Source organism: Oncorhynchus mykiss, chromosome 5, assembly GCF_013265735.2.
Source record: "Oncorhynchus mykiss isolate Arlee chromosome 5, USDA_OmykA_1.1, whole genome shotgun sequence".
NCBI lineage: Eukaryota > Metazoa > Chordata > Actinopteri > Salmoniformes > Salmonidae > Oncorhynchus > Oncorhynchus mykiss.
Window position 1 is genome coordinate 3,284,254 of NC_048569.1, and position 26,841 is coordinate 3,311,094.

Here is a 26,841-nt window from a genome sequence, read left to right on the forward strand (position 1 = left end):
TCAGGCTGACTATTTTTTCTGTATACATCAATGATGTCGCTCTTGCTGCTGGTGAGTCTCTGATCCACCTCTACGCAGACGACACCATTCTGTATACTTCTGGCCCTTCTTTGGACTCTGTTAACTAACCTCCAAACAAGTTTCAATGCCATACAACACTCTTTCTGTGGCCTCCAACTGCTCTAACATGCTATTAAAACTAAATCCATGCTCTTCAATTGATTGCTGCCCGCACCCGCCCGCCCGACTAGCATCACTACTCTGGACGGTTCTGACTTAGAATATCTACAAATACCTAGGTGTCTGGTTAGACTGCAAACTCTCCTTCCAGACTCACATTAAGCATCTCCAATCCAAAATTAAATCTAGAATTGGCTCCCTATTTTGCAACAAAGCATCCTTCACTCATGCTGCCAAACATACTCTCGTAAAACTGACTATCCAACCGATCCTTGACTTCAGCGATGTCATTTAAAAAATGGCCTCCAACATTCTACTCAGCAAATTTGATGTAGTCTATCACAGTGCCATCCATTTTGTCATCAATTCCCCATATACTACCCACCACTGCGACCTGTATGCTCTCGTTGGCTTGCCCTCGCTTCATACTCGCTGCCAAACCCACTGGCTCAAGGTCATCTATAAGTCTTTGCTAGGTAAAGCCCCAACTTGTCTCAGCTCACTGGTCACCATAGCAACACCCACCCGTAGCACGCGCTCCAGCAGGTATATTTCACTGGTCACCCCCAAAGCCAACACCTCTTTGGTCGTCTTTTCTTCCAGTTCTCAGCTGCCAATGACTGGAACAAATTGCAAAAATCACTGAAGCTAGAGTCTTATATCACTAACTTTAAGCACCAGCTGTCAGAGCAGCTTACCGATCATTGCACCTGTACACAGCCCATCCAACTCCCTCATCCCCATATTGTTATTTATGTTTTGCTCTTCTGCACCCCAGTATCTCTACTTGCACATCATCATCTGCACATCTATCACTCCAGTGTTAATGATAAATTGTCATTGTTTCGCCTCTGTGGCCTATTTATTGCCTTACCTCCCTAATCCTACTATATTTGCACACACTGTATATATACTTTTTCTACTGTATTATTGACTGTATGTTAGTTTATTCCAACTCTGTTGTTCGTGTCGAACTGCTTTGCTGTATCTTGGCCAGGTCGCAATTGTAAATGAGAACTTGTTCTCAACTGGCCGACCTGGTTAAATAAAGGTGAAATAAAATAATAAAATAAAAAATAATATAGGGGAGGACAGGCTCATGGGAATAGGTGGGAAGGTATCATCAACATCAACATTTGATGACTTTCCATGTGCTCCGTTCCAGACATTATGAGCCGTCCTCCTCTCAGCTGCCTCCACTGACACACACACACACACTCCTCTAAAGTGTATCTATCTTGTGTTATTCCATCAGGTTCCGGGTGGCTCTGTGGAGGAGACGTTAGCAGGAGAGGTGATTCTGTCTGTGCTACACATCACGGTGACTAAACCTGCTCGCTACACATGTCTAGCCTCCAACAGACACAGCGCTGGGGCCAAGTCTGCCAAATCTTCAGCCGGAGTCACTGTCCAAGGTAGGCCCCCATCACATCCATTGAATGTCACCCTATTGCCTGTCAGCCTCTCTATCTACTACGTTAGACCAAAGTGCTAAGGGGTAGCATTAGCAACAGCACACCTATCCTGTGTTTTAGAACAATGTGCTGTTTACCCAGTGTGTTGGTTTGAACTCTGCTGTTTTGCTAGCTGCTCTCAGTGTGTGTGTGTGTGTGTGTGTGTGTGTGTGTGTGTGTGTGTGTGTGTGTGTGTGTGTGTGTGTGTGTGGTCTCTCTGAGTATATTCAGCTGTGTCTCCTAGTCAGCTCAGGTTTTTCTCCTCTCTCACTCCCCATTGTATCACTGTTTTACCTCGTAGACCCCAAACCGAACTCTAACCTCAATCAGCAACTTACAGGCTTGTAATAGACCAGACAATGTTACCAAGCCATAGAAAACCCAGTTTAATTTGAAGAAAAGTTGCAGAAAATGCATTTGCTATGATTTGAAATAAAATACTTTGTTTTGGCTCTTCAGACCAGACCCTCAGGCCCTCTGCATGGGGTCAACAATGTGAGGCTGTTCCCACACACACACCTGGCAATGGGTTGCCCATCCCCTTTTCACACCCACTGCCACACACACACACACACACATACAGGACTCCCTGGTCTCCTCACTGCTAAGATCTGGCCACAACAGCAGCATGTTCTCCCTGTTCAGTAAAAAACAATGGGTAGCTGTCTCCTCTCCTTACAGATCAATAACCTGTGTTTATCTGATTCTCCTGGGTCCTGCTCTGCTGCTGGTCAATGGATCCTGTCCCTTCCCTGTAGAGTGGAGGTAAGACTGGCCTCTCCTATAGGGTGTTTGTTGTGTAAATACAGGTTGTATAGGACACAGGTTGTATAGGATACAATACAGGTTGTATAGGGTACAGGTTGTATAGGACACAGGTTGTATAGGATACAGGTTGTATAGGTTACAATACAGGTTGTATAGGATACAATACAGGTTGTATATGGTACAGGTTGTATAGGATACAGGTTGTATAGGATACAGGTTGTATAGGATACAGGTTGTATAGGATACAGGTTGTATAGAACACAGGTTGTATAGGACACACGTTGTATAGGGTAAAGGTTGTATAGGATACAGGTTGTATAGGTTACGATACAGGTTGTATAGGATACAGGTTGTATAGGATACAGGTTGTATAGGATACCGGTTGCATAGGATACAATACAGGTTGTATAGGATACAGGTTGTATAGGGTACAGGTTGTATAGGATACAGGTTGTATAGGGTATAGGATACAGGTTGTATAGGGTACAGGTTGTATAGGATACAGGTTGTATAGGGTACAGGTTGTATAGGACACAGGTTGTATAGGATACAATACAGGTTGTATAGGATACAGGTTGTATAGGATACAGGTTGTATAGGGTACAGGTTGTATAGGACACAGGTTGTATAGGATACAATACAGGTTGTATAGGATACAGGTTGTATAGGGTACAGGTTGTATAGGGTACAGGTTGTATAGGATAAAATACAGGTTGTATAGGATACAGGTTGTATAGGACACAGGTTGTATAGGATACAATACAGGTTGTATAGGACACAGGTTGTATAGGACACAGGTTGTATAGGATACAGGTTGTATAGGATACCGGTTGCATAGGATACAATACAGGTTGTATAGGATACAGGTTGTATAGGATACAGGTTGTATAGGATACAGGTTGTATAGGATACACGTTGTATAGGATACAGGTTGTATAGGACACAGGTTGTATAGGATACAATACAGGTTGTATAGGATACAGGTTGTATAGGATAAAATACAGGTTGTATAGGATACAGGTTGTATAGGACACAGGCTGTATAGGATACAATACAGGTTGTATAGGACACAGGTTGTATAGGATACAATACAGGTTGTATAGGATACAGGTTGTATAGGATAAAATACAGGTTGTATAGGATACAGGTTGTATAGGACACAGGCTGTATAGGATACAATACAGGTTGTATAGGACACAGGTTGTATAGGATACAGGTTGTATAGGATACCGGTTGCATAGGATACAATACAGGTTGTATAGGATACAGGTTGTATAGGATACACGTTGTATAGGATACAGGTTGTATAGGATACACGTTGTATAGGATACAGGTTGTATAGGGTACAGGTTGTATAGGGTACAGGTTGTATAGGATACAGGTTGTATAGGATACAGGTTGTATAGGATACAGGTTGTATAGGATACAGGTTGTATATGGTGTTCATTGTACTGATACAAATATTTTTCTAATACTCATTTCAAATAATATTTTCAAAAACCTGGTTTAAATGCATGAGTGTATTTGAGTGATTGAATTTTAGGATTTCAAATATTTAACCACTTGTCTTTTGAAATGAATAATATCAAAACAATTAGTAACAAATGTCTTTGTTGAAATACCCTAAATAGTATTTGAACCCTGGTCTGATGTGATACAGTATATAATATGTTGTCTCTTTGTTCCAGGCTGTATAAAGGCAGTGGGGGTTATTGTGGTGCATACCGTGGTAATGTGTGTCGGGACATGTTAAGGAGCGATGCCCTGGTCTTCTTTAACTCCTCCCTCAACGACCCCGAGGACACACAGGAGTTCATGGTTCAGAGCGCCTGGGCGGATCTCGACAGACTGGGCATGCTCTGTAGCCCTGCCGCCCACTCCCTGCTCTGTCATCTCTCCTTCCAGGACTGCATCCCTTCTGGCCTGGGACCTGTTCCTAAACCAATCTGCAGGTAATCCTTCTGGCCTGGGACCTGTTCCTAAACCAATCTGCAGGTAATCCTTCTGGCCTGGGACCTGTTCCTAAACCAATCTGCAGGTAATCCTTCTGGCCTGGGACCTGCACCTAAACCAATCTGCAGGTAATCTGCAGGAACCCTACACGAAGTGTACACAAATGTGTGTCATAGACAGCACGCTCATTTAATAACATTGCAGTTGAACTGCATCCCAATGTAACTGCTTCATGATCTAGGAAAGTCATCCTTGTGTATAGCACATAGCCCACATTCTGCACACAGATGGCTGTCGGCTTTGGGATCGTCTGTAACATGTTGTCACGGTTGGATACAGTGTGTTGTCTTCCAATGTTTGATTACAGTGAATATTGGATGACGTTTCTCTAGCACAGTAAAGTAAAGAAATGGTACAGTCATGGGCCTACGTAAAAAACACACATATGTGTTTTGGGTTTGGGATCTTCTGGCCACAGCCAACAGCTGTTTCTCTACTGTGTTACTCCAGGGAGCACTGTCTGGCAGTGAAGGAGCTCTACTGTCGTAAGGAGTGGCCCCTGATGGTAGGGAACTCCCATAAAGGCCAGTACTCCTCTGGCTTCTCTATCCCCATGCCTGACTGTATGGCTCTGCCCTCACATCACACAACACCAGGAGCCTGCACACCCATCCCCTTTGTCGGTAAGATATACTGAAACATGTTGTGTCCCAAATGGAACCCTAATCCATTTAGTGCAATACTTTATCCAGAGCCCTATGGGCCTAACCGTAGCCCTAACTTACTGTACCGTAGCCCTAACTTACTGTAACGTAGCACTAACTTACTGTACCGTAGCCCCAACTTACTGTACCGTAGCCCTAACTTACTGTACCGTAGCCCTAACTTACTGTACCGTAACCCTAACTTACTGTACCTCTAACCTTAGCCCTAACTTACTGTACTGTAGCCCTAACTTACTGTAACGTAGCCCTAACTTACTGTACCTCTAACCGTAGCCCTAACTTACTGTACCGTAGCCCTAACTTACTGTACCTTAGCCCTAACTTACTGTACTTCTAACCTTAGCACTGACTTACTGTACCTCTAACCGTAGCCCTAACTTACTGTACCTCTAACCTTAGTCCTAACTTACTGTACCTTAGCTCTAAATTACTGTCCCTCTAACCTTAGCCCTAACTTATTGTACCTCTAACATACTGTACCTCTAACCTTAGCTCTAACTTACTGTACCGAAGCCCTAACTTACTGTACCTCTAACATTAGCCCTAACTTACTGTACTGTAGCCCTAACTTACTGTACCATAGCCCTAACTTACTGTACCGTAGCCCTAACCTTAGCTCTGTCCTCAGCTTCCTAATACGAATATACTCTCTAATACTAATCTACTCTCTAATACTAATATTTTCTCTAATATTAATCTACTCTAACACTAGGGGCGGCAGGGTAGCCTAGTGGTTAGAGCATTGGACTAGTAACCGAAAGGTTGCAAGTTCAAACCCCGAGCTGACAAGGTACAAATCTGTTGTTCTGCCCCTGAACAGGCAGTTAACCCACTGTTCCTAGGCCGTCATTGAAAATAAGAATTTGTTCTTAACTGACTTGCCTAGTTAAAAAAAAAATATATATATATACTCTAATACTTTTCTATACTCTAATACTACTCTAATATTCATGATTTTTCTCAAACACTCTGTCTTTTAGATATAAAGAAAGATCAAGTCACGAGTAAGTTTAGTTTCATGTCTTTTATCTGAGTTCTAAGAATTATACTTTGTAAATAGAATACAGTGGGGCAAAAAAGTATTTAGTCAGACAATTGTGCAAGTTCTCCTACTTAAAAAGATGAGGAGAGGCCTGTAATTTCCATCATAGGTACACTTCAACTATGACAGACAAAATGAGAAAAAAAATCCATAAAATCACATTGTAGGATTTTTAATGAATTTATTTGCAAATTACGGTGGAAAATAAGTATTTGGTCAATAACAAAAGTTTATCTCAATACTTTGTTAGATACCCTTTGTTGGCAATGACATAGGTCAAACGTTTTCTGTAAGGCACAAGGTTTTCACAAACTGTTGCTGTTATTTTGGCCCATTCCTCCATGCAGATCTTCTCTAGAGCAGTGATGTTTTGGGGCTGTTGCTGGGCAACATGGACTTTCAACTCCCTCCAAAGATTTTCTATGGGGTTGAGATCTGGAGACTGGCTAGGCCACTCCAGGACCTTGAAATGCTTCTTACGAAGCCACTCCTTCGTTACCCGGGCGGTGTGTTTAGGATCATTGTCATGCTGAAAGACCCAGCCACGTTTCATCTTCAATGCTCTTGCTGATGGAAGGAGGTTTTCACTCAAAATCTCACAATACATGGCCCCATTCATTCTTTCCTTTACACGGATCAGTCGTCCTGGTCCCTTTGCAGAAAAACAGCCCCAAAGCATGATGTTTCCACCCCCATGCTTCACAGTAGGTATGGTGTTCTTTGGATGTAACTCAGCATTCTTTGTCCTCCAAAAACAACGAGTTGAGTTTTTACCTAAAAGTTATATTTTGGTTTCATCTGACCATATGACATTCTCCCAATCTTCTTCTGGATCATCCAAATGCTCTCTAGCAAACTTCAGACGGGCCTGGACATGTACTGGCTTAAGCAGGGGGACACGTCTGGCACTGCATGATTTGAGTCCCTGGCGGCGTAGTGTGTTACTGATGGTAGGCTTTGTTACTTTGGTCCCAGCTCTCTGCAGGTCATTCACCAGGTCCCCTCGTGTGGTTCTGGGATTTTTGCTCACCGTTCTTGTGATCATTTTGACCCCACGGGGTGAGATCTTGCGTGGAGCCCCAGATCGAGGGAGATTATCAGTGGTCTTGTATGTCTTCCATTTCCTAATAATTGCTCCCACAGTTGATTTCTTGAAACCAAGCTGCTTACCTATTGCAGATTCAGTCTCCCCAGCCTGGTGCAGGTCTACAATTTTGTTTCTGGTGTCTTTTGACAGCTCTTTGGTCTTGGCCATAGTGGAGTTTGGAGTGTGACTATTTGAGGTTGTGGACAAGTGTCTTTTATACTGATAACAAGTTCAAACAGGTGCCATTAATACAGGTAACGAGTGGAGGACAGGGGAGCCTCTTAAAAAAGAAGTTACAGGTCTGTGAGAGCCAGAAATCTTGCTTGTTTGTAGGTGACCAAATACTTATTTTCCACCATCATTTGCAAATCAATTCATTAAAAATCCTACAATGTGATTTTCTGGATTTTTTTCTCTGATTTTGTCTGTCATAGTTGAAGTGTACCTATGATGAAAATTACAGGCATTGGTGGCTGACTAAATACTTTTTTGCCCCACTGGTATGTAAAAAAAAAAGTGTTAATGTATTTTTTTTTAAACGTTATATACAATACTACATTTCTTACTTGCAGTCTAATAATGATGATTTGTCTGAACAGCAACGTGTTACAATGACAAAGGAAGGTTCTACCAAGGACCAGTCAACATCACCGGCTCTGGTATTCCCTGTCAGAAGTGGAGCCAACAGGTAAATCACTTTAATGGTTAATAAATTAAATACAAATTCTTAGGGATAGCCCCCCCTTTTTTCAATTTTCAGCTAAAATGACACCAAAATATAACTGCCTATAGCCCAGGCCCTGAAGCAAGGATATGCATATTCATGGTACCATTTGAAAAGAAACACGTTGAAGTTTGTGGAAATGTGAATTGAATGTAGGAGAATATAACACAATAGTTCTGGTAGAAGAAAATACAAAGTAAAAAACAAAAGTCATTTTTCTATCACTATTTTTGAAATGCAACAGAATGGTCCGTGTTCTAGCCATCACTCTGGTTGTAATTCCGATGGTGTCCACAAGATGGCAGCAATGCATGTGCAAAGTTTCAGACGGATAACTTGAAGTATGAGCGAACTACATGACATTTAGTGTGAAGTCACCCAGGCACATTTGGGCAAATCATTTGCATTCATGTTTAATTTTTCTGCAAGATTATCGCCAAATCTGTATACTTGGACTTTGATTTAGCTTTTACGGTATTAGTAGCCATATTATAAGTTCAACATTTGCAAAACAACCAGTTTTTAAAACTTCATAACTCTGAATATTCTTATAATTTTTGTCCAAAAGGAAAAGGCATGCTGTCGCACAAGGTTAGCAGCTACAGTACCGGATATTCCCGTAAAGCCCAGCTCATTGGCTATCTAGCTAGCTTTGTTTGACCCCAATTGGTGCTTATTTGACAAAGATACAGTCGATCAAATGAAGACCGGCTGCATCATCAGCGTGCCATGAAGGCGTCGCTCTCTGATCAAATTTAGTGTCCTATAGGATATAACCCCCCCCTAACCTAATGATATAGGGAAGTCTGGTTACGTTCTAGGATCTCTGAGGAATACATACGGACGTCATTTGACCGGTTGAAACAACGTTTAGGGTTAGAGTTTCACAGATTCCTTTCTTTGCAAATTCAACGAGTGATGATACATCAGAGCAAGATTTCAGAATGTAAGTACACATTTCACCTTCAGAGGTGAATTTATCAATATGAATTATCGCGGTGAAAAAAAAAGTGTTTTGATGCTCTCCTCAAACAATAGCATGGCATTTTTTCACAGTAATAGCTACTGTAAATTGGACAGTGCAGTTAAATTAACAAGAATTTAAGCTTTCAGTCGATATAAGACACTTATATGTACCGACATTTGTTGTTTCTCTAAAATCTGCAATCGTGATACAAGGAGCTGCATGATTTACAACTGTCCCGTTGACGGGACACCTATCCCTAAGTGTCCCGAGTTAACTGGTTGCCCTTTTCTTGTGGCAACGGGTCACAAATCTTGCTGCCGTAATGGCACACTGTGGTATTCTACCCAATATATATATGGGAGTTTATTGAAATTGAGGTTGTTTTCAATTTTTTATGGGTCTGTATAATCTGAGGGAAATATTTGATTCTAATATGCTCAGACATTTGGCATGAGGTTAGGAAATTCAGCTCAGTTTGAAGATACATTTGTGGGCATTGTGTCTACTCTTGAGAGCCAGGTCGGCCTACTGCGGCCTTTCTCAATAGCAAGGCTATGCTCACTGAATCTGTACATAGTTAAAGCTGTCCTTACGTGTGGGCCAGTCACAGTGTACTCTCTGTTTAGGGCAAAATAGCATTCTCGTTTGCTCAGTTTTTTTGTTAATTCTTTCCAATGTGTCAAATAATTATATTTTTGTTTTCTCATGATTTGGTTGGGTCTAATTTTCTTGATGTCCTTGGGATCTGTGGGGCCTGTTTGTGTTTGTGAACAGAGCCTCAGGAACAGCTTGCTTAGGGGACTCTTCTCTAGGTTAATCTCTCTGTTGGTGATGGCTTTGTTATGGAAGGTTTGGAATCGATTCCTTTTAGGTCGTTTTAGAATTTAATGGCTCTTTTCTGGATTTTGATAATTAGCGGGTATCGGCCAAATCCTGCTTTGCATGCATTATTTTCTTTAACCTTTATTTATCTAGGCATTTAACCTCTAGTGAACGGGACCGTTGTCATCATCTGACACTAATTTGCATAACGCAACGGACATAAATATCCCTAGAAAATATTCCTATTCATGAAATCACAAATTAAATATATTGAGACACAGCTTAGCCTTTTGTTAATCGCCCTGTCATCTCAGATTTTCAAAATATGCTTTACAGCCAAAGCTAGACAAGCATTTGTGTAAGTTTATCGATAGCCTAGCATAGCATTTTGTCCAGCTAGTAGCAGGTAACTTGGTCACGGAAATCAGAAAAGCAATCAAATTAAATCATTTACCTTTGATGAGCTTCAGATGTTTTCACTCGCGGGACTCCCAGTTAGATAGCAAATGTTCCTTTTTTCAAAAAATATTATTTTTGTAGGCGAAATAGCTCCTGTTTGTTCTTCACCTTTGGCTGAGAAATCGCCCGGAAATTGCAGTCAAGAAAGCAGCTAAAAATATTCAAATTTAGCTCCATAATATCGACAGAAACATGGCAAACGTTGTTTATAATCAATCCTCAGGGTGTTTTTTAAATATCTATTTGATAATATATCCATCGGGACAATTCGTTTTTCAGTAGGACCGATTGGAGTAATGGCTACCTCTGTATTTTACGTGAGAATCTCTCTGGCAGCATCAGGTGATCACTTGCGCAATGTAGCCGCTTATGGGTATTCTTCAACAGAAATGCGTAAAACTACGTCACAATGCTGTAGACACCTTCGGGAATATGGAGAAAGAGTAATCTGGTTGATAGCCCATTCACTGCTCAATAGGGACTAATTGGATATATATATATATATATATATATATATATATATATATATATACATTCGATTTCGATTTCAGATTCTAGTCGGATGCTGCAGACTGTTCTAGTGATCTCATCAATGTGTTGATGTATACAGTTGAAGTACACCTTAGCCAAATACATTTAAACTCAGTTTTTCACAATTCCTGACATTTAATCCTAGTAAAAATTCCCTGTTTTAGGTTAGTTAGGATCACCACTTTATTTTAAGAATGTGAAATGTCAGAATAAGAGTAGAGTGATTTATTTCTGCTTTTATTTCTTTCATCACATTCCCAGTAGGTCAGAAGTTTACATAAACTCAATTAGTACTTGGTAGCATTGCCTTTAAATTGTTTAACTCGGGTCAAACGTTTCAGGTAGCCTTCCACAAGCTTCCCACAATAAGTTGGTTGAATTTTGGCCCATTCCTCCTGACAGAACTAGTGTGACTGAGTCAGGTTTGTAGGCCTCCTTGCTCGCACACACTTTTTCAGTTTGTCCCACATATTTTCTATGGGATTGAGGTCAGTGCTTTGTGATGGCCACTCCAATACCTTGACTTTGTTGTCCTTAAGCCATTTTGCCACAACTTTGGAAGAATGCTTGGGGTCATTGTCCATTTGGAAGACCCATTTGCGATCAAGCTTTAACTTCCTGACTGATGTCTTGAGATGTTGCTCCAAAATATCCATATAATTTTCCGCCTCATGATGCCATCTATTTTGTGAAGTGCACCATTCCCTTCTGCAGCAAAGCACCCCCACAACATGATGCTGCCACCCCCGTGCTTCACATTTGGGATGGTGTTCTTCGGCTTGCAAGCATCCCCCTTTTTCCTCCAAACATAGCGATGTGCATATGTGTGACTTTCATGTTGATGCCCTCTTTGCGGGAGTGGGCGGCATGGGGTGGGCAGGAGTGGGCTAGCTGATCTGAGGGGGCCTAAATGGGGTGTGGGCATGGTTGTCCTGGGGGGGTGTTGATTGGGTTGGGGTGTGGATGTGGATGTGGCTGGTGGGGCTGTGGTCTGGATGTAGGTCCTCTCGTCAAAACACCCATGACGACAAGAAAGACAACACACATAAAGGACCCACTGTCCTCTCGTCGTGGGTCCTCTATGTGTAGGTCCGGGCGGGTGTCTGTGGCTCCCTTTAGGGTCCGGGCGAAGGTGGGCACTGCTGATTGTATAGGTGGACCTGGTCATAAAGGCTGTTCAAGTCCAGGGTGTAGTGGTGGGCCAGGTAGACATTTGGTTTTGAGTCACGGGAAATACTTGCATTTAACTTATCATTCAGTCCTTATAAATGTAAATACACTGCTCAAAAAAATAAAGGGAACACTAACATCCTAGATCCGAATGAATGAAATATTCTCATTAAATACTTTTTTCTTTACATAGTTGAATGTGCTGACAACAAAATCACACAAAAATTATCAATGGAAATCAAATTTATCAACCCATGGAGGTCTGGATTTGGAGTCACACTCAAAATTAAAGTGGAAAACCACACTACAGGCTGATCCAACTTTGATATAATGTCCTTAAAACAAGTCAAAATGAGGCCCAGCAGTGTGTGTGGTCTCCACCTGCCTGTATGACCTCCCTACAACGCCTGGGCATGCTCCTGATGAGGTGGTGGATGGTCTCCTGAGGGATCTCCTCCCAGACCTGGACTAAAGCATCCGCCAACTCCTGGACAGTCTGTGGTGCAATGTGGCGGTGGTGGATGGAGCGAGACATGATGTCCCAGATGTGCTCAATTGATTCAGGTCTGGGGAACGGGCGGGCCAGTCCATAGCATCAATGCCTTCCTCTTGCTGATACACTCCAGCCACATGAGGTCTAGCATTGTCTTGCATTAGGAGGAACCCAGGGCCAACCGCACCAGCATATGGTCTCACAAGGGGTCTGAGGATCTCATCTCGGTACCAAATGGCAGTCAGGCTACCTCTGGCGAGCACATGGAGGGCTGTGCGGCCCCCCAAAGAAATGCCACCCCACACCATGACTGACCCACCGCCAAACCGGTCATGCTGGAGGATGTTGCAGGCAGCAGAACGTTCTCCACGGCGTCTCCAGACTCTGTCACGTCTGTCACGTGCTCAGTGTGAACCTGCTTTCATCTGTGAAGAGCACAGGGCGCCAGTGGCGAATTTGCCAATCTTGGTGTTCTCTGGCAAATGCCAAACATCCTGCACGGTGTTGCGCTGTAAGCACAACCCCCACCTGTGGACTTCGGGCCCTCATACCACCCTCATGGAGTCTGACCATTTGAGCAGACACATGCACATTTGTGGCCTGCTGGAGGTCATTTTGCAGGGCTCTGGCAGTGCTCCTCCTGCTCCTCCTTGCACAAAGGCGGAGGTAGCGGTCCTGCTGCTGGGTTGTTGCCCTCCTACGGCCTCCTCCACGTCTCCTGATGTACTGGCCTGTCTCCTGGTAGCGCCTCCATGCTCTGGACACTACGCTGACAGACACAGCAAACCTTCTTGCCACAGCTCGCATTGATGTGCCATCCTGGATGAGCTGCACTACCTGAGCCACTTGTGTGGGTTGTAGACTCCGTCTCATGCTACCACTAGAGTGAAAGCACCGCCAGCATTCAAAAGTGACCAAAACATCAGCCAGGAAGCATAGGAACTGAGAAGTGGTCTGTGGTTACCACCTGCAGAACTCCACTCCTTTATTGGGGGTGTCTTGCTAATTGCCTATAATTTCCACCTGTTGTCTATTCAATTTGCACAACAGCATGTGAAATGTATTGTCTATCAGTGTTGCTTCCTAAGTGGACAGTTTGATTTCACAGAAGTGTGATTGACTTGGAGTTACATTGTGTTGTTTAAGTGTTCCCTTTATTTTTTTGAGCAGTGTATATTATTGTAATATTATTTTTTTCTTGGCTTTAAAAGTAGCTTCAGACTTAACATGACATCACTCAGTTCCAGATTGGATGGTGTTTTCAGGTTTCTGTTGTTTGTTTGCCAGAGTATATCTTGGACATAATAAACTTTGGTAGTAGGAATCCTTCCCGGTGATTTTGTCCAAAATCAGGTTGTAGGTTGAGAGTTTTGATTTGGCGTGAAGGTTATGTTGAAAAATGCGAGAGATCATCTGCTCATGTCTCTCTCTCTGTCTCTGTCTCTCTCTGTCTCAGGGTCCCCACCTGCACCGTCTCAGTGTGGATGTATTATCAGAGCTGAGGAACGCACAGAGCTCGTGCCGGAACCCCGGAGGAGAAAATGAGAAGCCCTGGTGTTATACAACCAACCCCAACATCCGCTGGGAATACTGCAACATTCCCAAATGTGGAGAAGGTAAATCCTTTGAAAACAAAGGTGCTATTTAGACCCTCAAAGGGTTCTTCGGTTGTCCCCATAGGAGAACCCTTTTGGTTCCAGGTAAAACCCTATTGGGTTCCATGACGGTTCTACATGGAACCCAAAATAGTTATACCTGGAACCAAAAATGGTTCTGCCTCTAATTAAAAAAGGGTTCTCCTATGGGGACAACTGAAGAACAATTTTTGGAACCATTTTTTCTAAGAGTGTAGGGATACTGCAGCTTTCCCAAATATGACTTCCAAAAGACTTGGAGACCTGATCAGGAATAATATGGGCCCTACCTACAGTGCATGGCTAGGGCCAAGGTGGTTTTCCTGTTCAGGTCTTGAGAAAAAGGGCAATTATTGAGCTACTAATTGAGGTAAGATCCATCTTGTGATGACAGTCTTGACTCTCTGTCCCCTCAGTGGGATTGAAGACTGTTGACTCTCTGTCCCCCCAGTGGTAGTGATGACTGTTGACTCTCTGTCCCCTCAATAGTAGTGAAGACTGTTGACTCTCTGTCCCCTCAATAGTAGTGAAGACTGTTGACTCTGTCCCCCAGTGGTAGTGATGACTGTTGACTCTCTGTCCCCCCAGTGGTAGTGATGACTGTTGACTCTCTGTCCCCCCAGTGGTAGTGATGACTGTTGACTCTGTCCCCTCAATACTAGTGAAGACTGTTGACTCTCTGTCCCCCCAGTGGTAGTGAAGACTGTTGACTCTCTGTCCCCTCAATACTAGTGAAGACTGTTGACTCTCTGTCCCCCCAGTGGTAGTGAAGACTGTTGACTCTCTGTTCCCTCAATACTAGTGAAGACTGTTGACTCTCTGTCCCCCCAGTAGTAGTGAAGTCTGTTGACTCTCTGTCCTCCCAGTGGTAGTGAAGACTGTTGACTCTCTGTCCCCTAAATAGTAGTGAAGACTGTTGACTCTCTGTCCCCTCAATACTAATGACCACTGTTGACTCTCTGTCCCCTCAATACTAGTGAAGACTGTTGACTCTCTGTCCCCTCAATACTAATGACCACTGTTGACTCTCTGTCCCCTCAATACTAGTGAAGACTGTTGACTCTGTCCCCTTAATACTAGTGAAGACTGTTGACTCTCTGTCCCCCCAGTGGTAGTGAAGACTGTTGACTCTCTGTTCCCTCAATACTAGTGAAGACTGTTGACCCTCTGTCCCCCCAGTGCTAGTGAAGACTGTTGACTCTCTGTCCCCTCAGTGGTAGTGAAGACTGTTGACTCTCTGTCCCCCCAGTAGTAGTGAAGTCTGTTGACTCTCTGTCCCCCCAGTGGTAGTGAAGACTGTTGACTCTCTGTCCCCTAAATAGTAGTGAAGACTGTTGACTCTCTGTCCCCTCATTACTAATGACCACTGTTGACTCTCTGTCCCCTCAATACTACTGAAGACTGTTGACTCTCTGTCCCCTCAATACTAGTGAAGACTGTTAACTCTTTGTCCCCCCAGTGGTAGTGAAGACGGAGTCATCGTTCCCTCGCCAGAATCCTCCCCTCCTCCCTCCCTCCGTCTCGCCGGCCTACTCTATGATCATCATCATCTGTCTACTAGCAGCCTTCGCAGCCATAGCGTTCCTCATCATCATGTGCAAGAGGAGGAGGAAGACATGGAAGAACCACAAGACGTACGCTGGGTTATGTCAGCCAATATAGCAGAAGACATTCTGCAGACATTTCTTCAACAGTTAGTAATACACTTAGTAACACGCTTAGTAACACAGTTAGTAATACGCTTAGTAACACGCTTAGTAACACAGTTAGTAATACACTTAGTAACACGCTTAGTAACACAGTTAGTAATACACTTAGTAACACAGTTAGTAATACGCTTAGTAACATGCTTAGTAACACAGTTAGTAATACGCTAAGTAACACAGTTAGTAATACGCTAAGTAACACAGTTAGTAATACGCTAAGTAACACAGCTGTTGACACCTGCGAGGGTAAAAAAAACACGCCCTGTTAAGAACTCTTTTTATTTTTTAAAATATGTTTTTATATATATTGACTTTCAATGTTACGCTAAGTAACACAGCTAGTAATACGCTTAGTAACACAGTAAGTAACACGCTTAGTAACACGGTTAGTAACACGCTTAGTAACACAGTTAGTAACACGCTTAGTAACACGCTTAGTAACACAGTTAGTAATACGCTTAGTAACACAGTTGGTAATACGCTTAGTAACACAGTAAGTAACACGCTTAGTAACACGGTTAGTAACACGCTTAGTAACACAGTTAGTAATACGCTTAGTAACACAGTTGGTAATACGCTTAGTAATACGCTTAGTAACACAGTTAGTAACACACTTAGTAACAGTTAGTAACACAGTTAGTAATACGCTTAGTAACACAGTTAGTAATACGCTTAGTAACACAGTTAGTAATACACTTAGTAACACAGTTAGTAATACACTTAGTAACACGCTTAGTAACATGCTTAGTAACACGCTTAGTAACACAGTTAGTAACACAGTTAGTAACACAGTTAGTAACACACTTAGTAACACGCTTAGTAACACAGTCAGTAACACGCTTAGTAACACGCTTAGTAACACAGTTAGTAATACGCTTAGTAACACGCTTAGTAACACAGTTAGTAATACGCTTAGTAACACAGTTAGTAACACAGTAAGTAACACGCTTAGTAACACAGTTAGTAATACGCTTAGTGACACAGTTAGTAACACAGTAAGTAACACGCTTAGTAACACAGTTAGTAACACACTTAGTAACACAGTTAGTAACACAGTTAATAATACACTTAGTAACACAGTTAGTAATACGCTTAGTGAAACAGTTAGTAACACGCTTAGTAACACAGTTAGTAATACACTTAGTAACATAGTAACGCGCTTAGTAACACGCTTAGTAACACGCTTAGTAATACAGTTAGTAACATGGCTAGTAACACGGCTAGTAACAGTTAGTAACACGGCTAGTAACAGTTAGTAACACGGCTAGTAACACGCTTAGTAACGCGCTTAGTAACACGCTTAGTAATACACTTAGTAACATGGCTAGTAACATGGTTAGTAACCCGTTTAGAAATACAGTTAGCAACATGTTTAGTAACATGGTTAGTTATAGTTAGTAACGTGGTTAGTTACATAGTTAGTAACGTGGTTAGTTACATAGTTAGTAACGTGGTTAGTTATATAGTTAGTAACGTGGTTAGTTATATAGTTAGTAACGTGGTTAGTAATATAGTTAGTAACGTGGTTAGTTATATAGTTAATAACGTGGTTAGTTATATAGTTAGTAACGTGGTTAGTTATATAGTTAGTAACATGGTTAGTTATACAGTGCCTTTAGAAAGTATTCATTCCCCTTGACTTATTCCACATTTTGTTGTTACAGCCCGAATTCTGACTTGATTTAATTTAATTGATTACTCCGATTTATTTTCTCACCCATCTGCACAAAATACCTCATAAGGACAAAGTGAAAACATGTTTTTGGACATTTTTTTAATTTATTGAAAATGAAAGACTAAAAAAGTATTCCCATAAGTATTCACACCCCTGAGTCAATACTTTGTAGAAGCACCTTTGACATTGATTACAGCTTTGAGTCCTTCTGGGTAAGTCTCTAAGAGCTTTCCACACCTGGATTGCGCAACATTTGGCCTTTATTCTTTAAAAAAATATTCAAGCTCTGTCAAATTGGTTGTTAATCATTACTAGACAACCATTTTCAAGTCTTGCCATATATTTTCAAGTAGATTTAAGTCAGGAACATTCACTGTCTTCTTGGTAAGCAACTCCACTGTTCATGTGGCAATGTGTTTTAGGTTATTATCCTGCTGAAAGGTGAACTCATCTACCAGTGTCTGGTGGAAAGCAGACTGAACCAGGTTTTCCTCTGGGATTTTGCCTGTGCTTAGCTCCATTCTGTTTTTTTTTATCCTAAAAAAACTCCCAGATTACAATAATACCCATAACATGATGCAGCCACCACCATGCTTGAAGATACTCAGTAATGTGTTGAATTGGATTTGCCCCAAACAAAAGTGAATTGCTTTGCCACATTTTTTGCAGTATTACTTTACTGCAAACAGGATGCATGTTTTGGAATATTTGGATTCTGCACAGGCTTCCTTCTTTTCACTCTGTCAGTATTGTGGAGTAACTACAATGTTGTTGATCCATTTTCATTTTTCTATCAAAGCTATTAAACTTTTGAAGTCACTATTGGCTTTATGGTGAAATTCCTAAGCGGTTTCCTTCCTCTCCGTGACGGACTATCTTTGTAGTGACTGGGTGTATTGATTCACCATCCAAAGTGTAATTAATATATTCACCATGCTCAAAGGGATATTCAATGTCTATGTTTTTATTTTTTACCCATCTCCCAATATGTTCCCTTCTTTGGCATTGGAAAACCTCCCAGGTCTTTGTGGTTTGATCTGTGTTTGAAATGCACATCCAGGACAACAACAACCACAGCAGACATCCAGGACAATAACTATCACAAAGACAACCAGGACAATAACTATCACAACAGACATCCAGGACAACAACTATCACAACAAACATCTAGGACAATAACTATCACAACAAACATCCAGGACAATAACTATCACAAAGACAACCAGGACAATAACAATCACAACAAACATCCAGGACAATAACTATCACAACAAAGATCCAGGACAATAACTATCACAAAGACAACCAGGACAATAACTATCACAAAGACAACCAGGACAATAACTATCACAAAGACAACCAGGACAATAACTATCACAAAGACAACCAGGACAATAACTATCACAACAGACATCCAGGACAACAACTATCACAACAAACATCCAGGACAATAACTATCATAACAAACATCCAGGACAATAACTATCACAACAGACATCCAGGACAACAACTATCACAACAAACATCCAGGACAATAACTATCACAAAGACAACCAGGACAATAACTATGACAAAGACAACCAGGACAATAACTATCACAACAGACATCCAGGACAATAACTATCACAAAGACAACCAGGACAACAACTATCACAAAGACAACCAGGACAATAACTATCACAAAGACAACCAGGACAATAACTATCACAACAGACATCCAGGACAACAACTATCACAACAAACATCCAGGACAATAACTATCACAACAGACATCCAGGACAATAACTATCACAACAGACATCCAGGACAATAACTATCACAAAGACAACCAGGACAACAACTATCACAAAGACAACCAGGACAATAACTATCACAAAGACAACCAGGACAATAACTATCACAACAGACATCCAGGACAATAACTATCACAAAGACAACCAGGACAATAACTACCACAAAGACAACAACAATCAAAACAGACATCCAGGACAACTGTATACGTTTGAGTGCATGTGTGGCACTATATAAATGTGTGTATGTGTGTGTGTCTGCGTGTGTGCACATGTGTGCGTTTGAATGCGAGTGTGTGTATATGCATACAAGCACCTGCACGGCATCAACCTCAGACAAACAGGCATTGGATGTTACAGCGTTGACCCTCAGTGTTATTCAAGCATACTTTTGTTTTGTTTATTTTTATTTATTATATGACTTGTTAAGAACATTTTTACTTCTGAACTTTTTATTTTTTATTTATTTATTTCACCTTTATTTAACCAGGTAGGCTAGTTGAGAACAAGTTCTCATTTGCAACTGCGACCTGGCCAAGATAAAGCATAGCAGTATGAGCAGACAACACAGAGTTACACATGGAGTAAACAATAACACAGTAGAAAACAAAGGGGGAGTCTATATACAAGGTGTGCAAAAGGCATGAGGTAGGCGAATAATTACAATTTTGCAGATTAACACTGGAGTGATAAATGATCAGATGGTCGTGTACAGGTAGAGATATTGGTGTGCAAAAGAGCAGAAAAAATAAATAAATAAAAACAGTATGGGGATGAGGTAGGTGAAAATGGGTGGGCTATTTACCAATAGACTATGTACAGCTGCAGCGATCGGTTAGCTGCTCAGATAGCTGATGTTTGAAGTTGGTGAGGGAGATAAAAGTCTCCAACTTCAGCGATTTTTTGCAATTCGTTCCAGTCACAGGCAGCAGAGTACTGGAACGAAAGGCGGCCAAATGAGGTGTTGGCTTTAGGGATGATCAGTGAGATACACCTGCTGGAGCGCGTGCTACGGATGGGTGTTGCCATCGTGACCAGTGAGCTGAGATAAGGCGGAGCTTTACCTAGCATGGACTTGTAGATGACCTGGAGCCAGTGGGTCTGGCGACGAATATGTAGCGAGGGCCAGCCGACTAGAGCATACAAGTCGCAGTGGTGGGTGGTATAAGGTGCTTTAGTGACAAAACGGATGGCACTGTGATAGACTGCATCCAGTTTGCTGAGTAGAGTGTTGGAAGCCATTTTGTAGATGACATCGCCGAAGTCGAGGATCGGTAGGATAGTCAGTTTTACTAGGGTAAGCTTGGCGGCGTGAGTGAAGGAGGCTTTGTTGCGGAATAGAAAGCCGACTCTTGATTTGATTTTCGATTGGAGATGTTTGATATGAGTCTGGAAGGAGAGTTTGCAGTCTAGCCAGACACCTAGGTACTTATAGATGTCCACATATTCTAGGTCGGAACCATCCAGGGTGGTGATGCTAGGCGGGGATGCGGGTGCAGGCAGCGATCGGTTGAAAAGCATGCATTTGGTTTTACTAGCGTTTAAGAGCAGTCGGAGGCCACGGAAGGAGTGTTGTATGGCATTGAAGCTTGTTTGGAGGTTAGATAGCACAGTGTCCAATGACGGGCCGAAAGTATATAGAATGGTGTCGTCTGCGTAGAGGTGGATCAGGGAATCGCCCGCAGCAAGAGCAACATCATTGATGTATACAGAGAAAAGAGTCGGCCCGAGAATTGAACCCTGTGGCACCCCCATAGAGACTGCCAGAGGACCGGACAGCATGCCCTCCGATTTGACACACTGAACTCTGTCTGCAAAGTAATTGGTGAATCAGGCAAGGCAGTCATCCGAAAAACCGAGGCTACTGAGTCTGCCGATAAGAATATGGTGATTGACAGAGTCGAAAGCCTTGGCAAGGTCGATGAAGACGGCTGCACAGTACTGTCTTTTATCAATGGCGATTATGATATCGTTTAGTACCTTGAGTGTGGCTGAGGTGCACCCGTGACCGGCTCGGAAACCAGATTGCACAGCGGAGAAGGTACAGTGGGATTCGAGATGGTCAGTGACCTGTTTGTTGACTTGGCTTTCGAAGACCTTAGATAGGCAGGGCAGGATGGATATAGGTCTGTAACAGTTTGGGTCCAGGGTGTCTCCCCCTTTGAAGAGGGGGATAACTGCGGCAGCTTTCCAATCCTTGGGGATCTCAGACGATATGAAAGAGAGGTTGAACAGGCTGGTAATAGGGGTTGCGACAATGGTGGTGGATAGTTTCAGAAATAGAGGGTCCAGATTGTCAAGCCCAGCTGATTTGTACGGGTCCAGGTTTTGCAGCTCTTTCAGAACATCTGCTATCTGGATTTGGGTAAAGGAGAACCTGGAGAGGCTTGGGCGAGGAGCAGCGGGGGGGGCGGGGCTGTTGGCCGAGGTTGAAGTAGCCAGGCGGAAGGCATGGAAAGCCGTTGAGAAATGCTCATTGAAGTTTTCGATAATCATGGATTTATCGGTGGTGACCGTGTTACCTAGCCTCAGTGCAGTGGGCAGCTGGGAGGAGGTGCTCTTGTTCTCCATTGACTTCACAGTGTCCCAGAACTTTTTGGAGTTGGAGCTACAGGATGCAAACTTCTGCCTGAAGAAGCTGGCCTTAGCTTTCCTGACTGACTGCGTGTATTGGTTCCGGACTTCCCTGAACAGTTGCATATCACGGGGACTATTCGATGCTATTGCAGTCCGCCACAGGATGTTTTTGTGCTGGTCGAGGGCAGTCAGGTCTGGGGTGAACCAAGGGCTGTATCTGTTCTTAGTTCTGCATTTTTTGAACGGAGCATGCTTATCTAAAATGGTGAGGAAGTTACTTTTAAAGAATGACCAGGCATCCTCAACTGACGGGATGAGGTCAATGTCCTTCCAGGATACCCGGGCCAGGTCGATTAGGAAGGCCTGCTCACAGAAGTGTTTTAGGGAGCGTTTGACAGTGATGAGGGGTGGTCGTTTGACTGCGGCTCCGTAGCGGATACAGGCAATGAGGCAGTGATCGCTGAGATCCTGGTTGAAGACAGCGGAGGTGTATTTGGAGGGCCAGTTGGTCAGGATGACGTCTATGAGGGTGCCCTTGTTTACAGAGTTAGGGTTGTACCTGGTGGGTTCCTTGATGATTTGTGTGAGATTGAGGGCATCTAGCTTAGATTGTAGGACTGCCGGGGTGTTAAGCATATCCCAGTTTAGGTCACCTAACAGAACAAACTCTGAAGCTAGATGGGGGGCGATCAATTCACAAATGGTGTCCAGGGCACAGCTGGGAGCTGAGGGAGGTCGGTAAGCAGGCGGCAACAGTGAGAGACTTATTTCTGGAGAGAGTAATTTTCAAAATTAGTAGTTCGAACTGTTTGGGTATGGACCTGGAAAGTATGACATTACTTTGCAGGCTATCTCTGCAGTAGACTGCAACTCCTCCCCCTTTGGCAGTTCTATCTTGACGGAAGATGTTATAGTTGGGTATGGAAATCTCTGAATTTTTGGTGGCCTTCCTGAGCCAGGATTCAGACACAGCAAGGACATCAGGGTTAGCAGAGTGTGCTAGAGCAGTGAGTAAAACAAACTTAGGGAGGAGGCTTCTGATGTTGACATGCATGAAACCAAGGCTTTTTCGATCACAGAAGTCAACAAATGAGGGTGCCTGGGGACATGCAGGGCCTGGGTTTACCTCCACATCACCCGCGGAACAGAGAAGGAGTAGTATGAGAGTGCGGCTAAAGGCTATCAAAACTGGTCGCCTAGAGCGTTGGGGACAGAGAATAAGAGGAGCAGGTTTCTGGGCATGGTAGAATATATTCAGGGCATAATGCGCAGACAGGGGTATGGTGGGGTGTGGGGGTAAGCCCAGGCACTGGGTGATGATGAGAGAGGTTGTATCTCTGGACATGCTGGTTGTAATGGGTGAGGTCACCGCATGTGTGGGAGGTGGGACAAAGGAGTTATCAGGGGTATGAAGAGTGGAACTAGGGGCTCCATTGTGAACTAAAACAATGATAACTAACCTGAACAACAGTATACAAGGCATATTGACACTTGAGAGAGACATACAGCGAGGCATACAGTAATCACAGGTGTTGAGTTGGGAAAGCTAGCTAGACAGTAGGTGAGACAACAGCTAATCAGCTAGCACAACAACAGCAGGTAAAATGGCGTTGACTAGGCAACGGGGCCAACAGATAAAACAAACAAGCAGAATAGAGTACCGTGATTAATGGACAGTCCAGCGTGCATCAGCTATGTAGCCAAGAGATCAGTGTCCAGGGGGCAGCGGTGGATGGGGCAGGGAAGCTGGACTGGCGAGTGTTATCCAGGTTAAAAAAACTAACAATGACTAAATAGCTTGTAGCTAGTTAGCTTCTGGGGGTTCTTGAGTGTGTACTAAAAATTAAAAATAATAGCGATTCCGTATCACATTGGGTGAGGCAGGTTTCCGGAAGGTATAAACAAGTTAAAAATCAAAAAGAGATAGAAAGTAAATATGGATCCAGTGAGTGTTTGGGACGCGGCGATTCAGACGGTTAGCAGGCCTGTGCTAACAAGCTAACAGTTTGTAGGCCCGGGGTAAACAAGGTAGCAGTTAGCGGACCGGAGCTGGACAAGCTAGCAGTTAGCAGGCCTAATTAGCAAGCAGGGAGATAGCGAGGGCTAGAGAGTTAGCCTTTGGGGGACTTCGCGATGGGGTGAGTCTGTTTATTCCTCTTCATGCGGTGACATCGATAGACCGGTCGTGGGCCCGGGTATTGTAGCCCAGGAGTATGCTACGGTGGTAGCACAGGTGCGCTGGCCGGGCTAGCTTCAAGCTAAGTGGGTGGAAACGCTAGCCAGGAGCAATCATCCGGGGTTGCGGTTTAGCTAGATAGCTAGTTGTGAAGATCCAGCTGAGAAATGTTCCGTTTGCGGTGGGAATCCGGGGATGAAAAAAATAAATAGGTCCGTTGTGCTCTGGTTAGAGTCGCGTTGTTCGAACTGGCGAGAGCTTTCCGAGCTAAAGGTTAGCTGATGACCGGTTAGCTGAAGACCGCTAGCACAGCTGGTGGTTAGCTGGCTAGCTTCAGTTGAGGGGTTCCGGTTCCGAAGTAAATATAAATACTTTAAGAAAAATAGCTACGTTGGGTGAGGCGGGTTGCAGGAGAGTATTGGAAGCTTAGGTTTAGCAAAATGTTTTTAAAGAGATATGCTTAGAAAAATATGTAAAAAAAAGAAAAAGAAACGATATATACAAGGGACACGACAGGACGACTTACTGCTACGCTACGCCATCTTGGAAAATGAAAAACTTAATTAGACTTGCCGTAACAACGGGGTTGAATACTTATTGATTCAAGGCATTTCGGCTTATATGTTTTGATTAATCTGTAAACATTTCTATAAACATAATTCCACTTTGATATTTAGTTTAATAAATTATAAAATAAGGAAATTCTAAAAGACAGGGGACAAAATGATTAGCACCACCGTTTCCAATCCTCCAGAATCCTCCCCAAGCTAACAATTGGCTCATTCATCCCCCTACCTCGCCCCTGTAACTATTCTCCAGGTCGTTGCTGTAAATGAGAATGTGTTCTCAGTCAACTTACCTGGTAAAATAAGGGTTCAATCAAATTAACAAACATTTTAAAAAAGTTATTGCATTCATCTTCAGATAGCTAGGTGTAACAACCACATATTGCAGGCATAGTTAGTACATTTTTCCTCAATAACATAGCTATCAGTAGAGTCCGAGCTAGAAAGGGGGGAGTCGAGGTGAGGAGGAGGATTCTTTAATATACTGTTTGAAGAGGTACAGTTTCCGATGTTTATGGAAGACGGGCAGGGACTCTGCTGTCCTAGCTTCAGGGGGCAGGGACTCTGCTGTCCGAGCTTCAGGGGGCAGGGACTCTGCTGTCCGAGCTTCAGGGGGCAGGGACTCTGCTGTCCGAGCTTCAGGGGGCAGGGACTCTGCTGTCCTAGCTTCAGGGGGCAGGGACTCTGCTGTCCTAGCTTCAGGGGGCAGGGACTCTGCTGTCCTAGCTTCAGGGGGCAGGGACTCTGCTGTCCTAGCTTCAGGGGGCAGGGACTCTGCTGTCCTAGCTTCAGGGGGCAGGGACTCTGCTGTCCTAGCTTCAGGGGGCAGGGACTCTGCTGTCCTAGCTTCAGGGGGCAGGGACTCTGCAGTCCTAGCTTCAGGGGGCAGGGACTCTGCTGTCCGAGCTTCAGGGGGCAGGGACTCTGCTGTCTGAGGTTCAGGGGGCAGGGACTCTGCTGTCCTAGCTTCAGGGGGCAGGGACTCTGCTGTCCTAGCTTCAGGGGGCAGGGACTCTGCTGTCCTAGCTTCAGGGGGCAGGGACTCTGCTGTCCGAGCTTCAGGGGGCAGGGACTCTGCTGTCCTAGCTTCAGGGGGCAGGGACTCTGCTGTCCTAGCTTCAGGGGGCAGGGACTCTGCTGTCCTAGCTTCAGGGGGCAGGGACTCTGCTGTCCTAGCTTCAGGGGGCAGGGACTCTGCTGTCCGAGCTTCAGGGGGCAGGGACTCTGCTGTCCTAGCTTCAGGGGGCAGGGACTCTGCTGTCCTAGCTTCAGGGGGCAGGGACTCTGCTGTCCTAGCTTCAGGGGGCAGGGACTCTGCTGTCCGAGCTTCAGGGGGCAGGGACTCTGCTGTCCTAGCTTCAGGGGGCAGGGACTCTGCTGTCCGAGCTTCAGGGGGCAGGGACTCTGCTGTCCTAGCTTCAGGGGGCAGGGACTCTGCTGTCCTAGCTTCAGGGGGCAGGGACTCTGCTGTCCGAGCTTCAGGGGGCAGGGACTCTGCTGTCCTAGCTTCAGGGGGCAGGGACTCTGCTGTCCGAGCTTCAGGGGGCAGGGACTCTGCTGTCCGAGCTTCAGGGGGCAGGGACTCTGCTGTCCGAGCTTCAGGGGGCAGGGACTCTGCTGTCCGAGCTTCAGGGGGCAGGGACTCTGCTGTCCTAGCTTCAGGGGGCAGGGACTCTGCTGTCCTAGCTTCAGGGGGCAGGGACTCTGCTGTCCGAGCTTCAGGGGGCAGGGCCTCTGCTGTCCTAGCTTCAGGGGGCAGGGACTCTGCTGTCCTAGCTTCAGGGGGCAGGGACTCTGCTGTCCTAGCTTCAGGGGGCAGGGACTCTGCTGTCCGAGCTTCAGGGGGCAGGGACTCTGCTGTCCGAGCTTCAGGGGGCAGGGACTCTGCTGTCCTAGCTTCAGGGGGCAGGGACTCTGCTGTCCGAGCTTCCGGGGGCAGGGACTCTGCTGTCCTAGCTTCAGGGGGCAGGGACTCTGCTGTCCTAGCTTCAGGGGGCAGGGACTCTGCTGTCCGAGCTTCCGGGGGCAGGGACTCTGCTGTCCTAGCTTCAGGGGGCAGGGACTCTGCTGTCCTAGCTTCAGGGGGCAGGGACTCTGCTGTCCGAGCTTCAGGGGGCAGGGACTCTGCTGTCCGAGCTTCAGGGGGCAGGGACTCTGCTGTCCGAGCTTCAGGGGGCAGGGACTCTGCTGTCCGAGCTTCAGGGGGCAGGGACTCTGCTGTCCGAGCTTCAGGGGGCAGGGACTCTGCTGTCCGAGCTTCCGGGGGCAGGGACTCTGCTGTCCGAGCTTCAGGGGGCAGGGACTCTGCAATCCTAGCTTCAGGGGGCAGGGACTCTGCTGTC

General features: G+C 44.4%; 1 protein-coding gene across 2 annotated transcripts in view; it reads left to right on the forward strand.

Annotated features, from left to right (window-relative positions):
- musk (muscle, skeletal, receptor tyrosine kinase) overlaps nucleotides 1-26,841 on the forward strand; it is a 70,336-nt gene that overhangs the window by 25,323 nt on the left and 18,172 nt on the right. For both annotated transcript variants that reach the window (XM_036976617.1, XM_036976618.1), the window contains exons 7-14: nucleotides 1,436-1,595; nucleotides 2,393-2,399; nucleotides 4,091-4,354; nucleotides 4,866-5,038; nucleotides 6,061-6,084; nucleotides 7,809-7,897; nucleotides 13,832-13,991; nucleotides 15,469-15,643. In XM_036976617.1, the coding sequence (XP_036832512.1) occupies nucleotides 1,436-1,595; nucleotides 2,393-2,399; nucleotides 4,091-4,354; nucleotides 4,866-5,038; nucleotides 6,061-6,084; nucleotides 7,809-7,897; nucleotides 13,832-13,991; nucleotides 15,469-15,643 (1,052 nt within the window). The remainder of the gene's footprint in view (nucleotides 1-1,435; nucleotides 1,596-2,392; nucleotides 2,400-4,090; nucleotides 4,355-4,865; nucleotides 5,039-6,060; nucleotides 6,085-7,808; nucleotides 7,898-13,831; nucleotides 13,992-15,468; nucleotides 15,644-26,841) is intronic.